At 50.4% G+C, this 19285-nt stretch overlaps 1 protein-coding gene across 1 annotated transcript; it reads right to left on the reverse strand.

Annotated features, from left to right (window-relative positions):
• Positions 1-9801: 9801 nt before the first annotated feature.
• LOC112588876 (uncharacterized) lies at positions 9802-16045 on the reverse strand. The gene is made up of 4 exons (XM_025300095.1): positions 15915-16045; positions 15703-15829; positions 15471-15629; positions 9802-9882 (listed from the first exon to the last, which is right to left on the reverse strand). Exons 1-4 carry the CDS (start codon positions 16022-16024, stop codon positions 9802-9804), a joined length of 477 nt encoding a protein of 158 aa, XP_025155880.1. The 5' UTR covers positions 16025-16045.
• Between the last annotated feature and the right edge of the window lie 3240 nt (positions 16046-19285).

Below are 19285 nucleotides of genomic sequence, written 5' to 3' on the forward strand. Positions count from 1 at the left end.
CGCGACTTGCGAGGAGCACATCGACATTCTGCCTGAACTTATTACGTTTCCGTTTCATACTCTGCCTTTATTGTAAAAATGGGAGTCCTTTATCGAAACAATTACGAAATTTCATTAATCCAACATTCGACCAGTCCTTATCGACTGACTCGAGTTTCTCAGTTTTTCAAGAACGAATGAGTCGCACATATTGTAATCTTGCACATTTACCTGGCCGGATTGTCAGTAGCCGCTCCGTATTCTTTTTTTAGCAGGATAAATTCTGCCGACAGTCTACATACCTCTGCGCTTCTAAGACACGCGATCAAATCGAAAAGAATGTGTGCGAAAGAGAGGTTCGTGCATCGAACGATGTACGACCGAGGAGCCATCCCGCGACAACCTAATTTCCGTCATTTCCACCGGCATTTTCGCGCGTCCCGCTTCCGCGCATCCTCAGGCTCACTACGCTACTGCCCCAACGGAGTTTCGCCCGCGGTTCTATCCGACGTGACCCGTCGATTACATCGAAATGACACACGTAGATCGCTCGCTACACGAGACTCCGCTCCGGGAGCAAATGAAGAAATCGCCAACATCAACAGACGCGTATCGCTCCAGTCGGGCGCCGGTCTCTCGAATTTTCAACAATGCTGTTTCCTCCCTCTTCTCGCTCTCTCTCGCTCTCTCTCTCTCTCTCTCTTCCGCTGTCCCTCTTCCGAGAGAGCGATCGAGACGAAACGAAGCCAAGTTCTCTCAGGTGGCCACGAGGGAATGCGGCGAGGCTGGTTCCCCGTGGGTGCCCCGGCCGCGCGCCCACGTGGGCACGTACCTGCTCGCGGTATGCGTGTAGCCGCACCACGCGCCGCCGGGACACGCACACGCACGTATAAATACGAGCATCTCCCTCATTAAGGAACTCGACTGGTTTGGCCCGCGGCGTACGATGTTTTTCGCACACACACACACGCACGCACGGGACGAGTATTGCAGGTACTTACATACGGGGATACCCATACCCTGCCTGCGAGGAGAGGAACACCTTCCTCATGATGATCGCTCGCGCTTAATCCGGGCTTCGCTTTCGCGCGGTTCATTAGCAGCGACGCCTCGCGACACTTTTGAATCCGTTTAATTAAAGCGGCGGAATTATGCATGGACGGGAGGGTCACGCGCCGCGCGTATTAAACCATCCCGGAGCGGGCTGCCTCCTCTCTCGCGAGGGAACTTTTATTAACCCTTTGACTCCCGGCGTATCCTTGAGGACACGCGGCCTATAACATCGTTAGAGATGTAAATATTCTAACTAATAATAACCCACCCGCGCCGGGTTTAATAGAGCGTTCTCGGATTGAATTTTCAGCTTTCGAATTTTTCATAAAATTATTTAATTTTATCCTGCCGGAGCTGTTTTTCAAATAAAATCTTGCAAGCCCCTGTACATTTGCACCTGTCCGACATTCTCCTATATTAAAACAGTTCTAAATTAAAGCTGGAAAGCAAGGAACCACGATTCAAACGATTGAAAACTAAAATCACGAGGAACAGAAAAATGGGAGAACAGAAGGATCCTCTAATACTTTTGACAAAAATGCCATAAATCGAATTTCTCGGTATTTTTACTTGACGCGGAAATTAATTTGAATGTAGCGGAGCGAAGCTGACTCGCGTCGCGCGTGCCAACGTCTAAAGTGCTTCCTTCTGCGAGCCTGGCCGAGGGTTAAACTCAGAGTCGTGATGTACGCCCGTCTGCAACCCTCCGTCAAGCCTTAAGTCGGGCTATTGCAGTTGCAACTGCGGCAGCAACAGTAGCGACGCGTTTTACGCAGGTACGCGGAAGCGGAGTATCGTTTAGGGAGAAGGTTTAAGGGCCTCCACGTTGTCGGGCTCGACGACGTCGTATTATGCGGATGCGAGCGTCGAAGTGACGGCCACGTCCGCCTTGTGACGTCCCTTCGTCCTGTACCCTGCAGAATCTGCGACCCCTAGTCGCATCGCGTCAGGCAGACGAATGTGTCGCACCGTTGACGACTTTTGGCTCTCATCGGGATGAGTTGGCGCCGGCGTTACGACGATCGCTCGTTCTATCTATCGCGCCTTTCTCCGTTCTCGTCGGGAAAAAGGTCGCTTCCGCTGCTCCGCGCGTGGTTCTCTCGACCGGATGGGAACCGTGTGGAAATTCGGGAATTTTCGAAAGCGGCTTTTCGAAAGCACGCTTTTCGTTAACCGCGGGGGGGGTCGGCTGTAACGAGTTAATTGTAAATCGAAGGGAACAATACACACAGAGGAAATATTACAACTCTTTTCATATAAACGCTTGTCGATTCGTGTCGTTCGATACTGAACAACGTGCTTTACGTGCTCTACATTTTATATTTTGCGTGCTTTCTGGCGAGGACAGACTATCGGTAAACCATTTAATTTTACTATTAGGTATACAACTTTGCTTCCGCCGTTTTTTTTTCCGAAATTCGAGGCTTTATTGTAAAAAAAACTGGTTATACATTTATGATTCAAAATATTGTCCATCGCTGGCCACTACTTTCTCTCATCTTTCGGGCAGCGTACGAATCCCGCGTTGAAAAAACTGGTCATCTTTTGAAGCGATCCACGAATCGATCCAATTTCTTACTTCTTCATAAGGCCGGAAGTGCTGGTCAACCAGGCCGTGTGCCATTGATCGAAACAAGTGACAGTCAGAGGGAGCAACGCCTGGAGAATACGGGGCGGGTGGGGTAGGACTTCCCATTTCAACGTTTCCAAGTACGTCTTGACCACTTTCGCAACATGGGGTCGAGCATTGTCATGCTGCAAAATCACTTTATCGTGTCTCTCGTTGTATCGCGGCCGTTTGTCTTTCAATGCTCGGCTCAAACGCATTAATTGCGTTCGATAACGATCGCCTGTGATTATTTCAGTCGGTTTTAACAGCTCGTAATACACTACGCCGAGCTGGTCCCACCAAATACAGAGCATGACCTTGGAGCCGTGAATATTCGGTTTGGCCGTCGACGTGGATATGTCCATGATGATTTTCTGCGCTTGGGGGTTATCGCAATGAACCCATTTTTCGTCCCCAGTCACAATGCGATGCAGAAACCCCACGCCGTCTTTTGCCTTTCAAGCAACTGTTCACAAGCAAATAAACGCCGTTCAACATCCCTCGGTTTCAACTCGTACGGCACCCAATTTCCTTGCTTCTGAATCATTCCCATGTCTTTGAGGCGTTTCGAAATTGCTTGTTGGGTCGCTCCCAATTCTTCTTGACTTCGACACGAGTCTTCATTAAGTAATTGTCCTCCAATTGTGCATCTTCGAAAACCTTCTCTCTTCCACCGCTATGCCGGTCTTCGACGCGAAAATCACCGTTCTTGAAGCGTTGAAACCACTCACGACGCACGTTCTTTCACTAACAGCGGCCTCACCATCAGTATTTGAGAGCATTCGATGAGCCTCAGCCGCAGATTTCTTCATATTGAAGCAGAAAATTAAAACCTCCCGCAAATGACGAGAATTTGGCTCGTAAACTGACATTTTCAATCGAGAATAACTTTATGACGCAGACACAAATCGACTAATGTTTCTATGGGGTTATGTTGACAGATGCCCAAGTTTATTGCATGACGTCTATAATCTATTTATTTCGACCACTACTTACCGCTAAAGCCATCTATGGGAAAACGGCGGAAGCAAAGTTGTACACCTAATAACCTAATAGAATTTTCGTCGCAGCAATTTTTTTCCTGGAAAATTCTCTCTCCGTGTAATTGGAAATTCAATTCACGCGCGCGAATTTATCGGAGATCGCAAAGAGCGAATCGTGTCCGCGGAATGATTTCAAGGCAGCCCCAGGCAGACCATCGCCTGGAATTAAGTTCACGGATCGCGGGACACCGCGTATAACGCCGTCGGGCGGCCGTTGCCAGGCCTCGCCAGGTGGGCCGCGTTTGATTTAAATCACGATAGCAGCCTCGTTGTTAGATGCGTTAACGCCAAGATTCGCGCGCGGCTTTATTTACGGCGACTGACGTGCGTAACTCGTAGCGAGTTAACCGGTTCATTTCACGCCACGTGCGTGTGTACGTGCGTGTCGCGATTGCGCGTTCTGCGCGCGTGTACGCGAATTTCGCGATTAATCGCTCCGGCATTGCGCGCCACGCTGAATCTTGATTGTCTAATTAAGAAATGATGGGAGTTCGAGCACAACTTTCGGGGTATTGCCCAAAGATGGGAACTGAATTTGTCGGATTCGTCGAAGAATTGAAGCACCGATAAAATAAATATGTGTCGTTCGTAAGCAGAGTAACAATCTGATGAATTTTGGGGGTTCAACGTGACGATTAACAAGATAATTGGCGTGACGATGTTTGAGAACGATCGAGGCAAAAAGGCGCACGACTTCAGAGAAAGTCTTCTGGCGGGCAATCGGCCTGGCGCGAATAATATTCTTCGGAGAAAATTTGAGTACTTCCGGCATTTTGTCGCGTGCGTTACCGTTTCCTCCTTCCCCTTCTGCCCGCGCTTCATCGGTTTAATGACTTTACGGCGCGCGATTGCGCTTTTCAATCATGTCGCAACGAAGCCTCACGCTCCTTCGGTATTGCTCAAAGTGTTAATTTCGATAGGCAGTCCCCCTCGGTAATCTACCACTCAACAATCGAGATTGAAACAGGGACGAGACTACGGCGCGACGCTAATTACTTTAATGACTCGTAAAATTGATCAAGGTGGTGATTATATTCTCGCAACAATGAAGCACTCTGAAATATTGATCGCCGCGGCAACGGCGAGACGGCGCAACGCCGAGGACGGCTAATTGTTGCCCCTTTGTTGTTCTCACTCGGTGATATTTCAGATTGTCCGACAGCGGAGAAAGAGAGAGAGAGAGAGAAAGGGGGGAGGGGGCAAGGAGAAGGAGCAAGAGATAGAACGGACAGGTAATGCCTAGATAAATTTATAATTTTGTCGTAAATTACAGGGAGGGGATCAACGTGTGCCGGTGATGTGTATTTACACAAACCGGTTTCGACCGCGGCTGAAATCTTTTCGGTCGAGGTCCCCTCTCGCGGTCGCGCCGAAGGCGGCCGGTATTTCATGCGTCTGTCTTTCGGTATCAACGATGTAATCCCCGTGAAATTCTTAATTCAAGCGTCACGATCGCAACTGCGTAAATTTTGGTCGGACGGACTCGGCGACATTTTTAACGCGCATGAACGGACCGGAAGATATTCCTCTTCCAAGTGTAGTTTCCGTGATTTGACTAGTTTTTTTTTAGCGTGATACCGAGCCGTAAAGTCCAATCGCCCAATTAGAGAATTATAATTGGAAATTAGAGATGGACACGATTAAAACTGTAGTGAAACAAATCGCGGGAAGGTAAATGCAGTTTCCTGTAAATGTTATTCAAGGATATACACGCACGACATAATATTTCTCTTTTCTTCCTTTTCTTCCCCCTTCTCTCTCTCTCTCTCTCTCTCTCTCTCTCGCTTAACGCACGATCGACGGCGTCCATAATTGTCGGAAATTGCTGTTGCGAAATTCGGACTCCCGATGATCGCGCTGGCTCGTGATCGCGCGCGTATACCGCACGCAGGAATAACGCGTATCTAAACGAGTCGGCTTTATGGCTAATCCGAGCGGTCGAATGATGAAGAGCAGCGGCCGTTCTCTTATCGTCTATCTACTCGAGTTGCTCATGAAACGGCGCGAGTCGGTTCGGATGTTACGCTCGGAGACGGTCTCTCGACCGGCCGGCTGGCCGGCCTGCTCGTCTCGTCTGGATGAGAGAGGCTCTGCGGCGCAAATCGCAATTTATTGGGCCGTGCAAAATGAGGGAAATTGCGCTCCTCCTATCTTTACGAGCTGGATAGAAATAAAGGGAGAGAGACAGAGAGAGAGAGAGAGAGAGAGAGAGAGAGAGAGAGAGAGAGAACGAGCAGGGAGGAGGACGAAGAAGCCGCGGCGCGACGTCGGGCTGGTAGTCGAGCGGCCGATATCCCGCGAATAAACTCCTGCGGATCAACGGGCATTACGTAACGGCTTATGAGAAACTGGCTACACTCGATTCATTATGCGAAGAGGTAATGGGAGATTAGAGCAGCCGCGCGATAACGAAAATAGGTAACTCAGCCGTCGCGCGGCGCATCGCCGGCGTAAAAACGCCCCGGCCGTGAATGCCGTCATTATGTCGTCGACGCTGATGAACGTGCGAGCGCGACAATATTTCACTATGCCCTGAGATAAAGTCCCTACCGAGCGTGACCAACGAAGACCACAGAGATAGAATCGCGGACGCCGGCGACATGGAGGTTGCTGAAACATTTCGTCGGCCGAGGTACACGTCGAATACGCCGGGCTGTTCGATAAATTCGCAGGGATTTTTACGAGAAACTCGAGGCCGAGAGAGCCGCGTAATCGGACGTAACTTTGTTCTTCTCGTTTCTCACGACCGTTTGTCGAAACGCGTTGCTGGATGAAGTTGCGCCTAACTATAAAAGCATCGACTTTTGACTCTCTGCAAAAGTCCCTACAAACGACGAGTGAAACGGTGAGAGAGAGAGAGAGAGAGAGAGGAGGGGGATATTTTTATTTCGACGGGTTTAGTCTATCGCAAGGCAACAACGTACGTTTCCTCGTACGAGGGTTTGTGTTAATCAATGACTTATTATTGTGTGGCCAGTCCTCCGGAGAGGTCTCCCCCTTCAGAGAGATCCTCGGAAGTCGCTATCTCCGCTTTCGACTTTGACGCGCTTTATGTTCCTTCGTATAAGAGCACTGATCCAATTAGACATCGGCTTTCCGCGCTCGAGATCGTGTTACTCAACTGCGATCTCGCTGTTGGCGAAGTTGGTCTTGCCGGGGAAATTCTCTTCCATGGCCTTTTATCAAAGTTTTCGTGCCACCGTGTCGCCGTCTGACATTTCGTCCCCGAAAGAAAACGTCGTAATCGCGAAATGCCGTTGATTAATACGACGGGCCGTATCAAGCGCCGCTGTTAGCATTCGCTTTCCGGCGTTTGACGCTCGATAGGCAAAATCGTCATCGAGCGAGATAAACCAACAGGGACAGCTCGCTCGTCGCTCTACGCTTGGCCTTTGGCCGGGTAATTCTAAAACGCCGAGTGATAAAGCAGCGTCACCGATAACGCGGCGGATTCCTCCGTGCGGCACAATGGCGGCGCTAAACTACGATACCCCGATAAATAACTCGCGGTCGTTTTCGGCGGCCGCCGAGATTCACCCGCGCTCTCGGCTCGGCGTCCAACTACTTCGAAGCGCGACCGGATGCAAACGCTCTTTCTCTCGCCCTTCCTCTGTCCTCGCCTCGCCGGCCAAATCGTCGGACTTTCGCCTGCCGCCGTGGCGGAGTTTCGCAGCCGGTCGTTTCGAAATTCGACGAGAACACGAGAACGGCAAACAATGCGCGCGAGTCCGTGTCGTTTCAAGGCTGCCACCCTGCACTTGCCGCAACGACGACAACGCAACCGGGCCGCCGCCGAGAGCGGCCGGAGCGGCAAAATCGCGCCCGAGTTTACGGTATAATCGCGCACCCGCGGGAATTGTCTACGGCGGCACGGTGCGAGCTCGCAGGCCGGCCGGCCGGCCGAGTGTTCCTCGACTTGGCGATAGTGATTTACGGTCATGAGGTCGTGCAGCGACCGCGCGCTTGGCGTTAAACACCAAACGGCCGTTTGACTCCGAGAGCTTTATTCGTCTCGTACGTGAGGGCCGCTCGCGAAAATTGGCTCGCTGATAAAAATCGCGACGAATGCGCCCGCGCCGGCCCGCGGCCTTCTTCCTTGTTTTCCCATGTCGATGACCATGACACGTAGAAAAAGCGGCCCTCTTCTTCGCCCGTCGCCATTTCACGTCGGGTCTAAGTGTGTATTTTTGTATGCCAATTAATCGTATTTGTTATTCTGGCGGCAGATCTTCTCTCACGGAGAACCTGCGCGAGTTAATTTGCGTGTTGACGCGCGCAACGGAAAATTCTCTTCGCTCGTCAGCTACGTGCTAACTCGTGTTTAACAGTCGACGTTATACACGCGGCGCGAATTTCACGGTAAACATCATTATAGAATTTTGTAACACACGCGCGCATTTCATTCGCGCGTCCTCGGCCGATGTCACCTCGCACGGCCGAGAGCCTCGCTTCGTCATCGCGAACATTCATCGTCGCGCATCACACGTCGTCATCGCGTGAATATTTCGAGGCTCCCTTCATCCACCTTTTCTCTCTCTCTCTCTCTCTCTCTCTCTCTCTCTCTTTCTCTCTCTCTCCCCCCCTCGCTCCTTCCCGCCGTATTTTATTCGGCCCGGCACAATAAGCCGTTGACGTTGAATTTCACCGGGTAAAAACGAGAGGAGCGCTAAAAATGGGAGGAATTATAGGCGACCGGAGGCGGTGAAAAAAAAAAGAGGTCCAAGAAGTCAACGAAAAAGAAGACAAAAGATCGCAAATTGTGAAAAAGAGTAGGGCCACGCGGGTGAGGGGGAGGCGGCGGCGGCGGCGGAGGCAGAAGGAAGAACGAGCAACGGGAAGAAAGAGAGGGAACGCGGCTCGCCGCGCCCCGCGCGGCGGGGTGGCGCGTACGAAGGATATATTCACGGTGTTCACCCTTTTGTTCTCATAATCACCATTTGTGCGTGCTCTCAGATGCAGCGCGCGGCGGCATTCGTTCGCAGCGGCAGATGTGCCGCGCGCGGCTGTTGCATCGCGCTGCATCGCGAATCGAACCGGTTTGTGCGGTTTTGTTTAATTTCAGATATATCGCGGGAGGAGAGGAGAAAGAGCGTGAGCGAGAGCGAGAGAGAAAGAGAGAGAGAGAGAGCGAGAGAGAGAGAGAGAGAGAGAGAGAGAGAGAGAGAGAGAGAGAGAGAGAGAGAGAGGGAGACGGATGGACGAAGGGGGAGGAAAAAAGAGAGGGAGAGACAGTGTGTGAGTGCGCGAGGAGAGAGTAACGAGTGCGATTCCGGCGATCGAAAATGCGCGTGTTGGCCGTATTAAATGACAAATAAATCGCCCGGCGGAGTCTCATCCGCGCGCGCGCGCGAAACACGCGGCTATTTCTTTACGATCCCCACGGCGTAACGTAAACCGACGCGTTCTACGATCTTATCGCGCGCGTAGATGCTGCGAAATATATAATTTCCGGCGGAGGGAGATTTGATTAATCGCGCGAGTATCGTAAGCTATGCGAGTGTAAGCGGAGAAAATGACGCGAGCGAGCGATATCGGCGTTCGCGCGAACGCGCGAGCCTTCAGGCTGTCGTCGCGACTTTTACACTCGCCTATCCATTTTTCTCGGCGATTACAGCCGCTGATTAATTAAGCAGCGACCACTCGAGCGACCTCGAAATTTCCATCGTTGCGGCGGGCCACGCGGAAATTGATACGGCACTGCGCTCGCGTCGCCCTGACAAACTCGTATTTATCATCCGAACGTGACTTACCTCCGTCAACGACGGAGACGAATGCGGTGTCTCCGACGCATCCCGACGTGTTTACAAGGGAAACGTAGCGCGGATGGTCTGAGGAGGGTGGCTGCGTTATTGTTAGGTAAAACTGTTTGCGCTTGCACGCCACATGATATGTTTATTCACGCCGATGTCGCGACGCGCCGCGCCGTCCCGTTAAAACGAAATACCTCTATCTCTTTAATTCCCTTCTTTTCGGGAAACTTCTTTTCGGGAGATTCGCTTTCGGCTTCCGGATTTATGCCTGAAGATGAACTCCATAACGAAAAAAGCGCTTCGTTCTCTCTTCGATTCGTCCTAGAATTTATCAATATCTTTTAACTACATTGAGTGTTAATCTCAATCAGCTGTTAATCAATCGATTAGAATTCAGCTCGGTCTTGACCCTCTGAGTCCTGAAGGCACCCTTAAAAGACATGTGTCTCTAAAAATGAAAACATCTTCAGCGGTTTGTCTACATCGTCGGAAACAAGTTGTTTTCCATCTGTACCAATTTTCTGTTTCTTCATGATGAAATGTTCCAATTTCTGCCGCTGAAGCACTTTTCAAGCCAAAGTGTCGAAACACTGTCCACTGTTGAAAATAACTAAAATAATAACACTAAATCCCCAGGACAAAACCCCAAAAAAAGAATTGGAGAAAATCAGAATGCCACGATCAAGCGTTCTGCTCTCCACCCCGACCCCCACCCCCACCCTCCTCCTCCCTGGCGTACCCCGTCGAGAGAGCTGCGGACGAACCGTTAGGCGCAACAAACCCATTACTTAGCGATATTAAAACAAAGCCTCGCGCGACAAGGCACAGAACTTTCAAGAGAGTTCCGCCGATGCCCCGAGGGCCATCCTCGTCACCCCATGGCGGGGGTGTTCGCGAGTTACGAAATATCAACATCCGTAGCCTCGGGAGCCACGAACCGCCGCCGCGCGATATCCTCGGCGGGAACGAAAGTCGGTTTATTTATTTCCGGCGCGGGGGGGGGGGGGCGGAGGAGGAGTTGCAGGCGGAGGGCACGCGGAGTTGCAGCAGCCGCCTTCTCCGAGAGCCGAAGTTGCTCTTATCCTCGGGGGCCTCCCCTTCGCTCGTGTGTAATCGCGAGTATAAATATTTACGGCCGTGCGCGCCCGCCGCTTTTCGGATAGAATCGCGTGGAAAACTCGCTTTATCGCGACTAACCCTGAACGTCCGTTCGCCGGAAGCTCGCCGTTAATCCTCGCGCGCCGGCCGACTCCGTGAAGTGCATTAACGTAATGACGATCTTCGCCGGATAAATCGTCGGCTGCAAATTGCAGCGTGCGCGCGACGGTTAAAAAGTTACGGCTGTGAAATCGCAAATGGATATTTCAGTTTGTTCCATACACAGTCTGCAGAATTTTAACAGCGTAACATGCGCGCTTGTGATCACAAAGCTGGAACATTTTTCGGCCGCGGTGCCTCTTCTTGCGTGTGGCTCTCTTCGGCCACGGAAGCGCGTAAACCTGCATTTTTTGTCGAAAGTTCTTCTTTTCTCGTCTGTAAAGGATAATTTTGTGCTAGAAGTAAATAATATTCACGAGCAGCCTCTTTACGTCCCTTAAGTAGGGTCGTCGGCACGCAGCCTCGTCGTCGCCGCGAATCTTCGTTCCGTGGAATTTATGCAAATGACGACTTGTTCGCGTTTACGAGATGACCGCAAATTAATGGTACATCGCCGCGCGCTCGTGCCGCTGATTCCCGCGTCGGAAGAACTTCCGGTCTCTCGGCGGGAAACTGCTGACTTAAGATCACATGAATTTAACCGCAGTCGATGTGGCGGGGGCTTGTGCGATGAAAAATTCTTCCTCGCGATCGGTGCGCGTGCGTGTTATTTAATCCTATTGCCTGCCGAATTTCTGATCTTGGAAATTTAACAGAGTCAGATGGGTGTGCAGCAGAGTTTTATTCGAGAAGTCGCTTCTCAGTAAGCAAGGAAATTACACTACTCCAGAACAATGCAGAACTTTTATTGTAAAAAGCGACAGAAACCGGCAAAGATCCCGTTTGTTCCCTCAGGACTAACAAATCGTCACTCTGTACGGCTAAAGAAGCGTTCCATCCTCGAGGATAACGCCTCGGGAGCCTCGGGAGGTTCATTCAGACCCGTCGAACTTTTGAGATCCCCAAGACTCCTGAAAGTCGCAGTCTGCCCGACGGCCACACATGGTAAACATAAAAGGAAAGCCTGAAAACCGGCGGGGGGAGGCGTCGATTGGACGTGCGCTAAACGAAGTCCAGGAAGGGCGACGAGAGGGCGGAGAGGGAGGGCGTAATCAAGTCGACCATTAACTCCCGCGTCAGTACTGCGGCGCGACTGCACGACGTGGTTACCATTATTCACGCGCGATAAGGTCTTTAATAAGAGCCGTCGCACCGCCGCTCTTCGCGCGCTTTCTCGTTTTCTGACTTCCGAGAGCGTTTCGCGCGCGGTCTGATCTACGCGAGGCGAGAACCCGATCGCGAAACGCCGCAACGTAGACGGGGCTACGTGCATTCTTCTCGACGGAGCCGGCGTCGACGTTACCATTGTTCCGTTCCCGCCCGTATCCATCCATTTACCGTGCTTGTGTGGTCAGTCGGTGGTGTACGGCCGGTCCAAAGGGCCCCCGGAGGCTACCGAATTACAATGGCGAAAGAGCGGCCGCGGCCTTTCTCCGCGCGCGCGAGAGTCGAGAGACTCGCATACTCGCGCGCACAGCCGCGCAGACAGACGCGGAAGTCGGCCGTAGGCGCAGGTGTGTGCATTTGCATACGCTTTTGTGCCACGGTTATGCGTTATGAGGCACATACGCGGCAATTTTATACGGAATCCCGGCCGGAAAGTGAGCCGACGCGCGTCCCCGCAGCGCGCGAGATCCATCAGCGTGACACGCGGTCGTCAACGCGTAAACGAATGCGAACCGCTTGAATGGGGAGCTGCGAGTCGCCGCACCGGGCCCTGGAGTCTGTTCGCGCGTGCAGTTATTCTCGCTTACGATCGCCTTGTTGCTCCGCTCGTCTTCCGGGTCTCTGTTCGTCTCTGCTCCACGCTCGCTCTCCCCGCGAGCGTCTCAAGTTGGAACGACGTAATGTCAGGGAGCGAGAGAGAGAGAGAGAGAGAGAGAGAGAGAGAGAGAGAGAGAAAGAGAGGGAGGGAGAAAGAGGGAGAAAAAGAGAGATGGCCATGAGAAAGTAATGAAGTATGTCTCTCGATATGAAACACTGGAACGTCGGTTTTATCTGTGTGTGTGTGCGTGTTGACTCTAATTATGATTATAGTTGTACGGAATTCTTTAATCAATGACATAACACAAGTCGAGTATCTTGCCGACAAATATTCGCGCATTGCGCTCGCGCGGCTCACATGTGTTAAATGTTAAGAGTGTCGTGTATACTCTTGATTATTTATGGATACGCCCGATAATCCACGGCGCATGAGAGAAACGTGTTTCGAGTAGTTATCTCTGCTATTCTCGCGGGCATTTCGGCATGAATATATTATTTGCGCGTAACCACGCGGACCGCGCCGACGGGAATATATAACCCGTCAAATTGGTTCGTATCCTTCCTGGCGTAACGATGACGCTAGTTTTAACCGGCCACCAATTGATACCAATTAGATAATTTCGCCCGTAAAGATCAGATTGTAACGGTCATCGCGAAATTTGCCGCGAAACCAGATCAAATAATTATTTTCATTTGAAGGTGATTATTCGGCCGGGATATCCATTACGCAATTATGAAACGATAATTGCAGCTGATTGCAACATTGAAACTTGAGCACCCGCACGATATTCGTCCGTCTTCGTGTTGCGTTGCCTATTATATCGCCGATGGAGTTTCCCGTTCCGCAAGCGATACCTCTCTCGCGTCAAGTTACAAGCCGCAGGCAACTAAATTTTCAATTTTCCAATTTTCCCCGCTGAAACTTTTCACTTCGCTCTCGCTGAAACCACTTGGCAAATTCAACTTTTGAAGCGCTATTTACACCTATCTAATATCTCTTCGTTGAAGTAACGCTAAATTAGGAACTGCCACTCGAAGGCAGTGAAAGAAATGAGCGGAACGAACCGCGCTATCCTCCGGTCGCGCAGAACTGGTCGCAAACGTGACTCGCGACAAAACGCGATTCGCGACACAAAAGTCGCGAAATAAAATAAATAAAACGCAAGGGAGAAGGCCCGTCCGAAGATCGAAGAACGCGGCCGGAAGAAGATGGACGACGAGAAGAAAGAGCGTGGAAAGAGAAGGAGGAGCAGCAGGAGGAGAAGAAGCAGGAGGAAAAAGAGAAAGAGGACCGAGTCACTCGGGCTCGATGGCAAACGCGCATCTCGCGAGCTGAAATTTCAGCCCGCGAGACGGGCATTTATTTCGATTCGCCGCGGCTAGAGCGCAATGCATGGTAAATGCGCGCGTTCGCGCGCTCGCTCGCGTCCCGCATGAATATTTACATCCAGATGGTGTACATAAATAGTACTCAACGAAAAAATGGGTTAGACCGGGGGATATACCCGCGCCGTAGATATCCGCCGGAAGCGGTCGCAAATTCTCCGAGTCTCGCGCGGCACACAACCGCGCATTGCGCATAACTCTCTCGTCGACTCCCTCCCCGCACCTCCTGACTCTTCACTCTCATCCCCCCCCCTCTCTCTCTCTCTCTCTCTCTCTCTCTCTCTGTTCTTCTCTCCTACCCTCGCTTTCTCGTCTCGCGGCTACATTCCGAATTATATTTTTCATTACGAAGCAAACCCTCGGCTGATCCCGTCGAAATTAAAAGTCGACGACGCGCGAGTGCGTTGAATTTTTATCCTTCGCGCGCGCGAAGACGCGCCCTCGAGATCGCCGAATGCACCGTAGACGCGTAGACGCTTGATTCCTCATTAACGGAAGAGGGGGGAAGGGTACTTTTAATTAAGCTTCACGTCGATTAATAAATATTTTGTATTATACAGGGCGGAGGAACATGGCGATTCTGGATTTATCGGTCGTATTACAACGGCACGATATCAGGCTACCGCGATATCATCGAACGCGCGTCGATCGCGCGCCTTGGTGCGACGCTGCGTCTCTTGAGATTCCCGCGGCAATTAGGTCAGAATTATCCCGGCCTGCCGGGCAGTGTGTTGTCAGCGGCGCGAGCGGTATTCCTTTGTGCGACGGCTCCCCTGAAAGGATGATAACGTCGGCGATGGTGTCATTCTCGCGCGCCTCTGTCCGTCCGTCTCTCGATAAACAGCTTTCTCTCGCGCGCGCGCACCAGAGGGATAATTAAATTCGAAAATATTCGAGGAACATTCGAGGCGCGAGCGAAGGGGAAAAGAAAGGCAAGGAGGAAAATGAGGAGGTAGCACGTCAGAGGGTGCACAAGCGCGCGGGCCGTCGGAAAATTTTCGCGACATTTTACGACAAATAACATCTACTTTATTGTCGCGTTCGTGACGAATGGCGGATTACGCGTACGCGCGAAATGAAATATCGCTTTTATCGGGCGAATCATCGTACTCCCGTTCGCTATTCCGAGATCACGTACTGCCTGGCTGGCTGGCTGGCTGGCTGGTCGCGCCATTCGCTCGCGTTTTCACGTTTACGTTCTTCCTATATTTTACACGTATCCAGACTCTAATCTCCCCGTGCGCTCTAATCTCTCTAATCTCTCCGCGTACACACACATACGTTCTACTTTCGGCCGATAAATTGGATCCCCCGAATAACCGTCCTCCAAGTATCTTTAATTCCGCGTAATTAAAAGCGCCGTGTAATTATCCCGGGTGCGCCGTAAGACGCGGGAAATTAACGCGCCGAGAGAAGCCAGTTCGTCCGGGAAGAAGAGAGAGAGAGAGAGAAAGAGGGAAGAAAACGAGCCGGCCGATTTATACATTCTTCTCACACGCGCGCATTCTTACATTCGACGTCGCTCTGACACGGATTACCGAAAAATGATCCCAGCGTCAGGATACGTCAGGAGGATTTCTCGACTCAAACGGTCGATCTACTTTCTCTCCCTCTCTTCGTCTCGCTCACCTTGCTTCTAGCGTGACTACGTAACGACTCCTCCGACTTCTTCAATTCGTCCATCACGTACTCGGTGTCCTCGGCCTCCATCTTGGAGTCGTGGCTATCGCCGTAAGTGCTCACGCGTATCACCTTCGGGCGCTCGCTCTTGTCGCTCGTCAAACTGATCTGGGACGAAAAAGGCGATATGGCGCGACAAAGGACACGAGAATCGCCGTGTCTCCCGCGCGAAAACTCTTACTTGAGATCCGTCCGCGCAGCGATGTCCTCGTGCGGGCCCCGTGGAGGACCTCGCGAGGCCACGACGGCGGCAAACGGCGAGCGGGAAAATGAGGAAGAACGTCATGTTGAGAAGGAACTCTGCTTTCCTGAGGGAACACGGAGGATCGTTGCGTCGCTTCGCGACCGTTCTGCTTGTAGGCTCTCGCGATTGTTCACTTACTCCGTCCTCACCTGCTGCATCTCCTGACATTCCTCCTGCGCGTGTCCGGCTGTACAGGTGCCCCACGTTCGTCCTTCGCCGCGCATTTGCACTTCAACTCCTGTACGAAGTACTCCGACATCTCGCCCGTCGCTAACAGAGAATCAAAACCCCAACGGCTCACCGCCGGTACGCACAAACCGATCAGCCATTTCAGGAATCCTAGAAAGGAATATTTTACCGAATTTTATCGGGCATGTAACATTTTGTGATATAAAGCACGCGAAGATATTCTTTTGACTTTCGGACTTCGACTCGATGGAAGACTAACGAATCGTCGTCGTACGACGTTCGCTAAGCAGCGTGTTATATAATATTCGATAATATTTTATTGGTGTTTTGCTGAAAAATCGAGCCATTACACCGCACTAATATACGTGTACGTTTAACGTAGAATCAAAATTTTGACTCAAAAATCGACCTTCGACGACATTTTCGACTCCTCGACAACTTTGACAAACGCACGGAAAAAATGTCAGTGACAAAATGGAGAGCAGACGGAAACGGGAACGTGTTTAGATTCGGTTGATCGACGACAGTCACCTATGAATTTGATGACACTCACCTATGAAGAGCAAGAGCAGGATTAACGAAACGATAAAGAGCAGCACGTTCACCACAGTGATGTCCGAGAGAAATGCGCCGCGAAGTCCGGTGGCGTGATAAAGCCCGGTCGACATCGGTCGGCAGTCGGTACTGTTCGCGTCGCCCACGCACACGCACGAGCAGCGCGACACGCAGGAGCAGCGATCCATTTTCCGTATCCTTATCCTCCTGGTGGCCACCGGTTCTCCGTGACGGTTCAGTAATTGCACTGGAAACGCGACCGCGCGATTTTTCCCCCTACATACTCGCACGCGATCGGGCCCACGCGCCCGCGCTCGAATTGCGAGAAAGTTTCCTCGTTTCGGGTGCGCTCATAACAAAATAATTGACGTGTTGTATTAACACTAGGTTTTACGGGACCCGTCATTTTGACGGATTTTGAACTTCATGAGCAAAATTACAAAAACCATTACTATTATCTTTTTCCAATTTATGCTGACAATTATTGGCATAATAAAACGAATATATACCCAAATTTATTTCCCCTTCAGCCCTGTAATTTCAGAATTCTGTACGATGTATACCTATCTTTACGGATGCCCGTCAAAATGACGGGTAAGCTAGTTTTATAGTTAATCGTAATCAATCGGTTTTTTTTTTCATGAAATTATTTTTCTGGTGATAAATATACACGTAGGTAGAACGCGGATACTGAATAAGAATCAAAATTCAACGTAAATATCTTTCGATGGCATCGAGCCCGATTTCAAAGCGCCGCGGTCCGTCGAAGCAAGGGATATGTTTCGTGTGCAATGTCAATCGTACATGCCGAAGAGTAAACACAAAGCGATGGGCTCGAGACTAAAACGATCCGCAGTCGTTGAGTTCTTGTCAAAGTGTATAAGTTTGTGTTTATTTATGCAATCGTATCGGATTTAATTAACTTATATTAAGTTCCTTAAGATTGTAATTGTTTTTAAATTAAATTAATCGTTTTCTCTAAAGAAAATACGTGGTTTCCTGTACCCGTCAATTTGACGGGTGTCCTGTAAAGATAGGTATGCAGAAATGTCCGTAAACCTAGTGTTAAACCTAGTGTTAAAGGGAAAAGATGTGAGTTCGTTATGTGAAGCATGACAAAGTTGAAGAAAGCGTGATTTTTAATCCTAAAGGCTACCATCATCCCAATGTCATCCCAAGCTAATTTTTCTTGTTATTGTTTATAGCAAAGTATACGAGAGAATTAATGTGTTTTATCGTAATGTTATCACCGCTGATAGTGTAAATAAATACCTATAAAATTGTGTTATCAGGATAGTTACGTTTTTTAATGAGATCTCACGGGATGAAATTTCCATGGTAGTCTTTAAGAATCAAGCACGATGCGCACGGAAACGATCGGCTATTACGAACACAAAGAGTTCTTATCTGATTAATAGATTACTATGCATTTTTACCGGAACAGTAAAATTCGTCGATTGGGAGCTCGCCGTAAAGATCCAGGCTCATTGTTTCATTCCGTCGCGGTTGAATCGTTCTTCTCGGAAAAATAGCGTTCGTCCAGGTGTCTGGGAGACCGACGGGACAGTCCGCGATCCTCGATCGAAAAGGCACCGGGATCAATCGTTTGTTTGTTATCACAACGGTCAACACGGTGTGATCAGGTGCCGTACAGTCTGTGTACACTTGGCTGATACGGCCGAAAGGTGGTGGTCTGTGGTCTCACCAAACAGTGGGAATTAGATGGAAAGAAAAGTATTCATAGTCCGACCCTATACTTAAGACCGTCTCAGGTTTATCTTTAGATATTGCGCGAGCTTGAGAAGAAAAGTCGAAAACAATTCGAACCGCAAAGACTTAAAACGACCTTAAAGGTAAGACCAAACTATCGATACCGCTCGAAGTTACCGTCGAGACTCCTGGGGTTGGAATTCTCGAGTGACCTGTTTTGCTCGATTGCGGAAAACCCGAGCGTTTACCACGCTCTATCGATCATCCATTAACAGATCGACAGTGCCGCCTACTTGCGATCGCTTCGCTTCGCGTTCTTGAAGTGCAAGAGAAGTGCAAGCAAGTGAATTAAAAAACTCCGCGTTTGTAGGCCTCACGTTAATCGTTACTCTCTCATAGCTCTCTCATAGCTAGACGTCTCTCAATTTCCATTCGAGATACGTCAAACATATTTTTCTCCAGAAAAAGAACGTCACAACGTGCCTCGAGTGAAGTACTCAGCTTTAAATTCACACACTTGAAGATGAATTTTTCAGTTGAACAACGTTTCAGATACAACGTCAGATACGATTCAACCGAAAAGACGGATTAAACTCTGAATAATATTAATACGGACTTGAATCGTCATTCAGAAATAATCGCCATGTTTGGAGGGCGAGTAGAATTTCTCAGCCCTCCCCCTTCTCTCTCTCTCTCTCTCTCTCTCGCTCCCTCCCTCCCTCCCTCCCTCCCTCCCTCCTCCCTCCCTCCCTCTCTTTCCTTCTCTTTTTCTCTCTCCTTCAGGCCACCCTTATTTAGTCAGAGATGCGAGTATCGCTCTCGATACTCACCGTGGCGCGAGCGCGACGTTGTAACTCGGCCTGATTTCGATGTCGATCGCAGACACGTGCGCCGAATGGTACTCCAGAGCGAGGAACTCGCAGCTTCCGCTTCCGTTCGCGCTGTACTTGATGGGCTCGCTCGGCACGGATGCGAAATTGCTCAAGAAGTAACAACCGGGTCGCCCGGCCGCCCGAGCTTCCTGCTGACACGTGACACCAGATCGAACGAAACGAACACAAGCTGA

Source organism: Harpegnathos saltator, unplaced genomic scaffold (genome assembly GCF_003227715.2).
Source record: "Harpegnathos saltator strain DR-91 unplaced genomic scaffold, Hsal_v8.6 scaffold328, whole genome shotgun sequence".
NCBI classification, from domain to species: Eukaryota; Metazoa; Arthropoda; class Insecta; order Hymenoptera; family Formicidae; genus Harpegnathos; species Harpegnathos saltator.

Bases quoted from the DNA above. Each gene is read 5' to 3' on its own strand.
- LOC112588876 (XM_025300095.1), bottom strand. From the start codon at position 16,024: ATGTCGGAGTACTTCGTACAGGAGTTGAAGTGCAAATGCGCGGCGAAG. The intron at 15,830-15,914 runs GTGAGGACGGAG...GTGTTCCCTCAG, and splicing joins AATGTCAGGAGATGCAGCAG to GAAAGCAGAGTTCCTTCTCA. The intron at 9,883-15,470 runs GTGAGCGAGACG...TTTCATTTTTAG, and splicing joins GTAGTCACGCTAGAAGCAAG to AGACACATGTCTTTTAAGGG.